Source organism: Patella vulgata, chromosome 7, assembly GCF_932274485.2.
Source record: "Patella vulgata chromosome 7, xgPatVulg1.2, whole genome shotgun sequence".
Classification (NCBI taxonomy): Eukaryota; Metazoa; Mollusca; class Gastropoda; family Patellidae; genus Patella; species Patella vulgata.
The window spans coordinates 7,019,222-7,031,167 of record NC_065885.2 but is presented as its reverse complement, the minus strand read 5'-3'; the positions used below and the strand labels follow the sequence as shown (position 1 = coordinate 7,031,167).

Below are 11,946 nucleotides of genomic sequence, written 5' to 3'. Positions count from 1 at the left end.
TTTGACATATGGGAAATCCACACAGGAAGAATCATCGAACAATTACTTGATTTATCGCTAATGTCCAATTTACAATTATGACTTGTAGTTGCAGGCCTTTCTGATGTATCAGTTCTTTCATGCACATCACCATGTAAAGCTGTTGGATGATACATGTTACATATATCGCATGTTTTTCTTCTACGACAAAACTTGTAATAATGTCCAGGATTTAAGCAACTAAAACATAATTTGTTGTTTCTTAGAAAGTCTTTTCTATCATCAATTCTTTTCTTCAGAAAAACAGAACATCTATCCAAAATGTGTGGATCTTTACAGAAGAAACAAACAGGTTGCCTTGGCGCATTTTCATAAACTTTCGACCTTGAGGGTATATAGTTTTCTGACGAGTTCGTTGCAAATGAACCAACATTTCCAGGAGGTCTCCTAAAATGTGACTTATCTGATGACCAGCTTGATTTATTATTGTACCTTAACGAATCTGGTTGATTTAACTCCTTTCCAGGTTGTTGTAAAGATGTTACAGGATCGCAAGCAATGTTTGATTCTTTATCAATAAATTTCGCAAATTCAACAAAGGGAGGGAATGTCATTCTCTCAATTCTCCAGTCATGGACAATACGTGCCCATCGTGATACTAAATAATCAGGAAGTTTCTTAAGTAATTTCTTATTTTCCCTATCATCGTTCAAAACACATAAACTTCTAGTAGTCCGCATCGCCACTTCACACTGACGCAAAAAATCCGAAAATTTCCGCAAACCTATTCCATCTCTGTAATGAATTTTAGGCCAAGCATCAAGTTTATCGCGAAACGCATTGGCAATGACAAATGAATTACCAAATCTATCATCAAGAAGTTTCTTGGCTTCATCGTACGCATCTTCTGTCGACAACAGGAAATAATTCTCAACTCACTCTCTCGCAGATCCACTTAAATAACGCTTAAGATAATACATTCGTTCTGAAACAGGAATGTCCTTTTGGTCTATCAAAGTTTGAAACGCGCTTTTCCAACTTGGGTATTTTAACGGGTCTCCAGAGAATGTACCAGGCTCAGGAGGGGGTAAACGACTGAAACTCGCATGTTCCGCAAAAACTTGTGCTACTCTGACTAACGGATCATCTTCATTAATTGACCTTGTAGGAATGTAATAAGCTGGCTTTGTTGACATTACAGGATTCGGTTGTTGACTTGAATAAACTGTTGAACAGGTTTCTTGAGAACGCAACGCATAAGGGTTAATTTGAGATGTTGAAGGGGTATAAAGAGGATGAGACACAGAATGACTAAGTTCAACGCTACAGGATGACGCAAACGCAGAATTATTAACTCCTGTATCATAAACTCTCGCAAACGCAAAGTTATTATCTTCAACACAAGTTACAGGTGAACAATTATTCTTGTCAGTATCTCTATCTAACGCAGACGCACGGTTTGTAAGTTCAATATCGCTGGAGGTCGCACGCACAAAGTCACGTTGAGCTTCGCAGACAGGTGTTGACGCAAAATTAGTAGGTCTGTTATCGCAATTTGTCGCAGTAGTAGCATTTGGAGTTACAGGTAGATTTGATGAGTTATTCAATTTGACCGGTTCAGACTCAGAATTGTGCAAAGTGTTCACATAATCTTGAACGTATTCAGTTTTATCTGCAGACAATGCAGAATCAATGGCACGGCTTGTTCTATCATCCTCTTGTTCTATTTTCGCAATAGCATCTAACTTGGCTTCCGCAATTTCAATATCTCTAATTGTTTCTAAACGATTTAATTCTAATTGTTTCTGTGAAAGGACATCAATAAATTTCAACTTCGACTTTAATGCAGCAGCCTCTGCAGCAAGATCAATCTTCTTTGAATAACGTGATGAACTTGACGCACAACTTCTTGTCCTATACGAAGATTGGCTGTGTGATCTTCTAGTTGAATGACTTGACTCCATCGCAAAAATCTTTTCTGTACCGCAATATACGCAAATTAGGAGAAACAGCTACAAGTTTACACACAGGGCTAGATTCAAAGAGTTCGCAAAATAAATAGGCTTATACATTGGCCTACGCACGCAAATGTTTTACAATAAAATGTTCGCACAAAAAATACCATCACTCGCAAATATGTGAATAAAGTTTTCACTGTAACAGCACACCTCGTTACGCAGGCAGCCAAACACAAATGAACAGAGGTGTGATGCTCTGCGCAATCTTCTGGGATTAAGTCGCAAGCTTTTTACTAAATGTGTACCGGAATAATCAACAAATTCAACATACAAGTTTTAGGGTTCAATGAATTCTCTTTATATCATCATTTAGTTGACAGACAATTCTAAGTTGATTATATGATGAATATCAAGTTGAACATACACACAATACACATATGTGAAAACTGAAATAACAAAAGTTAACAGAATTACTAAACGGTACTAATTGATATACGATAATAACTATAGCACAACGTAAAAACTACGTAATATTGTTAGCTAGGAAACGGCGTTTGACAGTGCCTGCATGACAGCTAATACAATACACAAGATTTCAAACCCAAAACGCAATTATACATATCAAATAAGAATACTGACATATACTTAGTTATGTGATGGACATTTTAACTGATAATTACAACCAAAAATATATGTTTATAACACAATACCTTTTTGACTTCACCCCTTTCCGCAACGCACAAATTTGGCTGCCATGCTTGATCCCAGACGAAAGACCACGATTTATTGGAGTAACTAATAAATTACATATACAAATTCGAACCAAATATTTATAATCATAATTTGATTAACTGAATAATAATGTACGTATTTAATATTTACTCTAATATATAGAATCTACTAATAAACATATCTATACTTCGGATATAAAATATAATTAGGAAACCATAGAATGTAAACAATTGATGCTCCCAATAGCTACCCCTCTAGTAAGTCATACGGTCTATACTTGACTATGCATTCATTCAATCGCAACACTACGGCAAGACGACAATTGTTACAGTTACCATTGGTGTTTTGTGTAATGTCGGGTAAAAGCGAAGACGACTATTATAAGGTAAATAGCACTTACTGATTGAATTACTATTAATAGTAAAAAAGGACTATTATTTGGGACCTTGAAATTGTCACAAATGGGTCGCACTAACAGCGACATTTGTTTCAGGCATATTTGTTTCATCGGTGACACGTCTGGTGTCATGTGAATGCAACGACAACAGCCTGGTTGATTGATTTGTTGATTGGAGTTCAGATGTCTACATTAAAATCGACCACTTTCAGGTTGCCGTATTCACGGCCAGGCAAGACCGACTTGCCCCAACAAATCCCCAGACGGTGCGTTTCACGACTTTGGCGCAAGACGGTGACCTTGAAGAGACGTCGAAAACCATTTAATAGACATAGTAAAAGTCATATCTTACGAGATTATCGCTGGTCTTGTCAGAAAATGCTATTTTATATATGACCAGTTTGTGTTTGAAAAATTTAATTATTTATTCTCCCACCATTAAAGCACACTAATTACGAAATATCGCTCTCAGAAACTTCATGGTTTCTTTTGCAATTTGTTTGGGGTAAGACGTTATATAAATAATATCAATCTATCTACCACACAAATTTAACAGATACAAATGCATGTTATTCCACAGGTAGACAGGCAGGGCCTCCTTTGAAGGGACTCAGTGAAGGGAACGTGGTTGGTTTAGAGTTTGTCTGACCCCTTTGAATATTTGCGTCTCATCTCCAATGAAAACAATCATGTTGCTCTCATGCTGTTCTCAACCAGAATCAAACATATATCGTACCTGAGATTTGTTAGCATGTTCCACACAACCCAACATTTATCGGCACCGGGATTAAGGGTGTATATCTTTGTTTCTAACGCTTATTGTGAATACGCCACGGAAACTACAATAAAAACTTATTTACAAAAACATTCTAAAGAGGGAGAACTGACATATTTCAAGCTTTACTGTATTTAAAGAAATAATTTAAATCAGCCGGCTGAAACCCCGTCTCCGCTATTTGTTCAGTCATTCTTTAGGTATAGTGCCAGTTTCCACCGACAATGATATTGCAAACAAGTGTCCAATCTATAAAAGCATACATTCCTAAAAAATGTTTCTTTAGTCAAGTGAAACAATAAATTCATAACTATGCGAGGGTGTGGTAAGTAAGTTCGTGGTAACAAGTGTGAATAGGCTAATGTGACATAGAACAAGGTCACATTGATGTTGACAAATACGTAAGACGATATGAACATCAACTAAAAAGATATGTAATGTGATTCAGCTGCAAGGTGATATATGCATATATGCAGCATAGATATTTAAAACTTCTATTCAAGTTAAACCAACAGTATCTATTTATTTAAGTCTTACGTCGAGCTGAATACATTTTATGATTTATTTTCATCTATTGGTGGTTAAAAGTGTGTAACTAAAAACTAAAATTGGATCTTATTATTGCCAATGATATAATGTACATGTAATAGCAAGTGTATATATATTTTTTGTTCAGTCTGTACACAGTAACATATCTGAGAACCATATTATTATCATTTCTGCCCAAGGCTCCCTGTGCCTTATAGTTAGCAGTGATACAAGGCAATTACCAATTTTCCATGTTTTTGGCCTGAAGAAATAAAATAATAAAAGTCAAGTTTTTATTATTATGCAAGTGGAAAAATACAATTATTCATAGTATGATTTGAATAAATACAACTGATTTGAAGTTGGAATTATTATTTGTCTAAGATGACTGGGCATTTACAAATTGAAATAGCTACTCTTCATCAAGAAAATACATGAATATTTTTCCCAATTCACCTGGATTTTATTGTAGGTCTTTGTACGTGAAATAGCTTTATTTAACGTCCGCTACCACCGAAGTGATATTGCAGAAAATTAACAGTTAGTTAGTGTTAGTTGAATTTTACGTCCGCTTCCACCGAGGTGATATCGCAGAAAATTAACAAATTCGGATTCCCTTTTAAAGGAAATTGACTGCACTATCGCTGGATTGTATTATATAGGTCATGTCAGTTTTTTTCAAAATGGCGCCCAGAACACAAAACAAACATTGCAATTCAGGGCTGACTGGTGTCGAGGCTGTATCCTAAGAATGGTTTTTTGAATATTTAATCACACAGAAACACAAGTATGCACATGCAGTTATGATATAATATTAAATTAGCTTACCTCAAATACCTCGAAATATACTGTTTGGTCAGTTTGTCCGCCCGCCATATTTCTATTAGTCACAGATCCTTCGGCCAATTAAAATGGACGTATATTTTGTTTTAACCGAAACGAAAAGTTTGCGTTATAAATAGTAAACGAGCTTGATTGACCGACCACTGCTAATGTTTTTTCGTGAAACGGTATAACCTCAATCAACACACGGCCGCCATTCTCGATGATTGATAACTCACGTTTTTCCTCATCCACCAAAGAACCGTTAGGTTTCTTTGAACATACTGTAATAACATTGGGATTATCAGCTTTAATTATCCCGATTTGATCGTTGCCATTTCTTATATTTTCCACAAAAAAACTTTGTGCCTTGTACGCACTAATTTATCAATTGGTATTGCCATCTACGACAAGCATGTCAACGTGCAGCTCACGGATTATCGTTAACAATTTCTAGGGGCTTGTAAAAAAAGATTGCATGTCGTGTAAATATTTATTTTGTTTTTTGTGTAGGTCATTTTCAAATAAATTCATCAGCATATTATTCGTTTTAAATAAATATAAAACTTTTATGAGAAACGATGATTATCAAAGAACCGTAAGTGCAACTAATGTTTTATCGTTTGGTTGAGCCTTTTACTAACCACGTGTTTCATGTTAATAAATATTTTCTTTCGTGTTTTGTTTGAATTGGCCTATTTCTAATAAATTATCCCGAGTCCCAAACGTCGTTAACCCGAGTCCCAAACGACGTATACCAAAGTCCCAAACGTCGTATACCCGAGTCCCAAATGTCGTGGTCATATTTTTTTGAGTCCCAAATGACGCGAGTCCCAAATGACGTGAGTCCCAAATGACATGTAATCAACCTAGAGTTGTTGTTAGTGTTTGTCGGATAGATCCTTTATACTTACTGGCGCTAGGTAATTTCGAGGCTAATATTGTTCAATTTTATTTGAATGATTTGCTTGCGCGTACCGTAGGAGTGTATTAGAAACAGTGTTCGCGCAGGTTCGAGAACGGCTGAAGAACATGAAAACACTTTCATGAGTGTCGAACATGAGAGAACGGTATCCATGGTAACAAGATGAATTAAATTTATACAATCTGTTACGATAACTTGTTTAGTATTTACTTCGCTATTAAGCATAATTTTGATAAATTATGACACCGTTTTACTCCTTTTCAATTCTTTGGATGGCGATTACATCACCTTTTGATACGCCCTCGTCCGTAGGTTTGTCCGTCGTCTACAGAACTGATTATTTTGAAATTGATATGTTGTTTATTTTAATGAGATGAATCCTATTTAATTTCAATAATTTCTGTTAGTTTCTTCTGGAGTTATGGCCCTTGTTTCACTTTGTGAAATTCATTTGAATCTTTTAAATTAGTGAAACGAAGACGTCTATTAAATTTCTACGATTTCTGTGAATTATGTCTAGAGTTGTGGCCCTTGTTTCACTTTTTCGAACCTTGTGAACGCGCGAACAACAAAATTATCATCCGATTTGTATGAAAATTGTATGCATTATTTAAATTAGTAAAACACAAAACAAAAAAATCTGTCAAAGTTCAACAATTAAGGCCCTTGTTTCAGTTTGTAGAACCTTTGTAAACCCACAAACGACGAAAATTATAATCTTGTATGAAATTTTCTTGTAAATGCCCACATTACCTACAAAAGAATGAATATGCGACAATCCCTGTTGACTGCGCAAACGATTAAACTGCTGTGGGCATATGTTTCGTTGCCTGGCAACCTAACTTACTTGATGTTATACTGGCCACATACTACATCCAATTTTCGAACGGTATTAAACTTTTAAATTAATAAATGCACCCATGATGCTGTTTTCTCAGCAGTTATCGATGCGTCGACCTTTGTAAACCCACAAACGACAAAAATTATAATCTTGTATGAAATTTTCTTGTAAATGCCCACATTACCTACAAAAGAATCAATATGCGACAATCCCTGTTGACTGCGCAAACGATTAAACTGCTGTGGGCATATGTTTCGTTGCCTGGCAACCTAACTTACTTGATGTTATACTGGCCACATACTACATCCAATTTTCGAACGGTATTAAACTTTTAAATTAATAAATGCACCCATGATGCTGTTTTCTCAGCAGTTATCGATACGTCGACCATGTTTGTTCTCCCTCACACCAGCTATGAGGTAGTGTGGGATTTGAGAACGGGAATGTGTTCGTGAACGCATTCCAGACTGCTCAAGTCCGACAAGAACCCATTCTCCGTCCGTTCTCTGCACCGGAACACTGTTTCGAATACACCCTAGGGGTATTTAGCAAAGGGAGGAAACCGGAGGACCCGGAGAAAACCCACAAGGCTGGACAGGCGACCCTATTCCTAGTCACATTCAAGTGGGGAATCACATAATAATGGCCTATTTCAAATAAGATATTTGCATATAAAGAAAGTAGGCTTACAGCCTCTTTCAAATGTGATATTTGCATATAAAGAAAGTACAAACTTAAATCGTCAGTGCTGGATAAACTAGCCAAAGGATTTGGCTGAATCAATTGGCGCTAAACTTCACCTAGTTTATCCACTGACATACGCCCGAATCAAACATGTTTGATATATTTGGCCGAATTGTATTTGAGTGGTGTGTCCGCTTCGCCGAAGCATTCGTCTGATTTTAGAATTCATTAGCCAATCACCACTCATTCATATCGAGTGGGTATCGCAAACTAGCAGTCGAACTGTGACACGGGTGCTACAGCCAACAAATTCCAACTACCATACTATCGGCTTAAATGCACGCCAATGGGACCTCAGGTTTTGTGTTCCTTTGAAACGACTAGAAAAATGAAATGAAATGGGGTTTAACGTCCTACTGTTTTGCTCCGAACTGGGCTAATGAAGACAGGCATACACCACACAGTGTGCTATGAGGGAAATTTTGCCCGGACAGCGGCACTGCGGTGTATCGAATTCCAACTGTCAAGGGATCTTTTACGTGCACGCCAACGTGTACACGAGACCTCGTTTTTTCATTTCATCCGAATGACTAGACAGCTGTCCTTGTCAGGCCTCCGTCCTGCATCACTGACAAGGGGGAACCACGCCGGGAAATCTGGGTGAACTTTCTCGGCCAATGCAGGGATCGAACACCCGACCTCCAGGCTAGCGAGCCAGCGTCTTACCCACTTAGCCACCATGACGACTAGGCATGGAATCCATGCTGAAAAATTCAAATGAGCTTTTTCGGTCAACACTGGGAGCGAACCCGCAACCTCCCGGGTACCAAGCCAGTGCCTTACACACTAAGCCACATGACTCTCTCCTAATTACTGTGACAGTCCAGTCACATGACAAACAAGGGTTATTAAAACAGATTTTCAAGGCTTGGGTAAGATCTTCGGGATTCAAATGGTTTTAGATATCACACAGTTTGTATATGGTAAGGTATCTTAAACAGTTTATTACATGTCACATATTCATATTTTTCAGTTTCCATATTAGATGCCATAGCAAATCAAAGATCATATAATAAAATAAGTCAAAAAACCCAAATATGGAAAAAGAAAGAGCTGAAGAAATGGTGATTTGACCACCTATGCTTTCTCATAGGTGTTTTTGGAGGGTGAGTGTTCAATTCTAATAGAAAAGATTGTTGTTATGGTATTTTAGAATCTCACCATAATGTGTTTGGCACAATATATCCCGGTTGGAGCTGATGTGACATAAACCTCCATTTCATTTTATTGTTTTGAAATTTAAAATTCAGTTTAGTTTAGTAAATTTGTACACGTACATGTATGTGCAGACAGAATCTTACTTATGTCCAGATACATGTAGATATGACTATCTCATCTGTGGGGACCCATGGTGACCAAGTGGGTTAGACACTGGTTTGCATATTTTAAGGTCGCGGGTTTGCAGTAAGACGATGCAGTACGGGGGGCCTTACAAGGACAGCTGTCTAGTCGTTCAGATTGAACAAAAAAACGTGGTCCCGTGTACACATTGGCGTGCATGTAAAAGAGCCCCTGACAGTTAGAATTTGATACAAGAGTAGGCCTTAGGGTCACGGTACCCGGCAAAATTTCTCTCGTGGCACACTGTATGGCATATGCCCAACCTCATTAGCCCAGTCGAAGCTGAACAGTAGGACGCCAAACCCCATTTCATTTCATTTTTTTCATTTTGTCTCATCTGTGACAAAGCAAACCAACACATTACAACACAATGTAATTAAATTAAAACTTTCATCTTTTAACTATTGAGTCGATTTAAGTCAACTAATACATAGTATGTTTTTTTCTCTCAGTTAACTACATCAGAAAGATCAAGACAGTTGGAAATGGCTATTCATATTATGGAAACTTTTTCTCACAGAGCTTGATAATCAGGTAAAATGTAAGTAACATACATATTTGTATTTTTAATCATCAACTAGTTCTATACACTTGATTGGTAATCTAGTTATTCTTCTTGGGGCAAAGCCTAGGACTCTCCTATTCAAGTCTTGGCATTCTTGATTTTTGACAATCACATCCATTGATTTTCTACAAGTTGTGATAGACCCTATGTGTATTTTTACAGTAAATAGCAGTATAAAAATGGACAATATTTTACTTTTCAAATAGATTTTAATAGGTAATATCCAATTTGTTGTCGATGGAAATAAAATATAATAATCTGCCTGGGTCTGTTACTGGACAAGACACAATAAGTGTTACCCAAAGATGAAACAAAATAGAGACTCAGTCTCGATGTGGCAAAACAAATTGTTTATTTAAACATTGTGAACCATAAATAGTAAGAAAGTATTCTTATTGCCTACTTTTTATTTTTTAGGCTGGACGATTATTTGATGTATGATAACAACAAGAGATCCCAAGCATCAATTTATTTTATAATTCTGGAAAAGAATGCATTTGACCCAATTTTTGAATATTTTTTTTTGTTTTTACTGTTAAATATTCATCCCAAACACAATTAGATTTTAATTCTCTACAGAAATTTATGTATAATATAGAATGTAAAGTGACATATAAATCACTTAGAATTTGGTCGGAAATCATAAAGTATTTAATAGGCATAATCTAGAAACCAAATGTAGATCAAATATACCCAGAATTACAAAAAACCTTGACCTACATTAAGGTGACTTTCCCTTGCTTATGAAATGAAATAGGGTTTAATATCCTACTTTTCTGTGTTATTATGGTGATTCTGCCGTACAACCTACTCTTATATCAAATATTTCAACTGTCAAGGGTTGTTTAAAGGGAACCCAGGAGGGCCGAATGGTTAACACACGCACATTGGATCAGAAGGGTCTGTCATTGAGTCAGATAATTCAATTGTCAAGGGTTCTTTAAAGTAAACGCAGTGGGGGTAGTTTCAATTCTGGGCTTATACCCAATTATCCCTTGCCATGTCCTACACTACTGACGTGTGGGAACTATGTCGGAAAATCCAGTTGAAATTTCTCGGCCAATGCACTCACTGAACCACAGTGGCTCCTCCTTGCTTTTGACTTGTGATTATTTATATATATTTTGTACATATTATTTAATGTTTGCGATTTTCTCTGATATTTTTTTATTTTTCAATCCTGTAATCTTGATAAAATATTCATTTTGTTTGTTGATTTTTTTTAATGAGGAAAAGGTTCTACATCATTTTATTACTCCTGCAAAATAGTGCATTTTTCTTTTGTTAGTTTTCTGTGTATGCTAGTTATTTCTAGATGCCTCACAAATCACTTGTAATATGACTTTGTAGCACTTTTCAGTTTCTGAAAGTATTTCAATTTAGTGCATAATTAATCTAATTAGGGCTTGGTTTGGATGTTATTATATTTAGATATATTTGAATTATATATTTTTGGGGTATGGGGTAGGGATCTTTCTTTTCTCAGTTCTTGTTTTCGGGTAAAGAAAAAATTAAATAGCTATTTTGTATTTTGTGATGTGGGGGGGAGGGGGGCAAAGTATAACAAAAATTTTATTAGTATTAGAATTATATCTCTGTTTTTCTGTTAACATTTCAAATGATGTCTATTTAGTTTTGATTTGGTGGTGTTAATTTACTTTTCCTATCATTTTATGAATAAATGATAATTTAACAAATAAAATTATTGTTACCTCATTTATCAAACTTTACAGGTTAAACAGAGCAAAAGGGGTTGGGGGCTGCATGGGAAAGATTGCTAAATTGAGGGAAAATAAAACACAAGTTTTTGTTGGTGGTTATACACAAGTTTTTATGAAACCACACAAGTTTCAGAAATTTCAACACAAGTTTCAGAAATTTCAACACAACACAAGTTTCAGAAATTTCAACACAAGTTTCAACACAAGTATTGTGTAGATTTTCACACAAGTTTGTGTTGTTTGGTAAATTTTAACACAAGTCTTGTGTTGTTTCAACATTTAACACAAGTTTGTGTTGTTTCAACACAAGTTTTTTTCATCTATATTTTGCCGCTGAAATTTCATACATAAACGGACTTTTATTTTTGAGACCTTGTTCTAATCGGCATAGTCTCTTTAAACTTGTTAGTTGTGTTCACAACATGCTTTTACGTTTCATTCGTCTAATTTATTATCTACAAAACCATTGATTACCCAATTAGCAACCTTAATCTCCTGACCACAAGGTGCTTATCAATTGGTGAGATTAACAGAAGTAATTTATCTTGACAAATCTAGTCCGAATTAAAAAAAAAACCAACCTACTAATACTGGATCACCCTAAATTTAGTTTTCCTC

At 35.9% G+C, this 11,946-nt stretch overlaps 1 protein-coding gene across 1 annotated transcript; it reads right to left on the bottom strand.

The window, feature by feature from the left end:
* Positions 1-914: 914 nt before the first annotated feature.
* LOC130010377 (uncharacterized) lies at positions 915-2,992 on the bottom strand. The gene is made up of 2 exons (XM_056102224.1): positions 2,648-2,992; positions 915-2,383 (listed from the first exon to the last, which is right to left on the bottom strand). The coding sequence occupies exon 2, from the start codon at positions 1,941-1,943 to the stop codon at positions 915-917; it is 1,029 nt and encodes a 342-aa protein (XP_055958199.1). The 5' UTR covers positions 1,944-2,383; positions 2,648-2,992.
* Between the last annotated feature and the right edge of the window lie 8,954 nt (positions 2,993-11,946).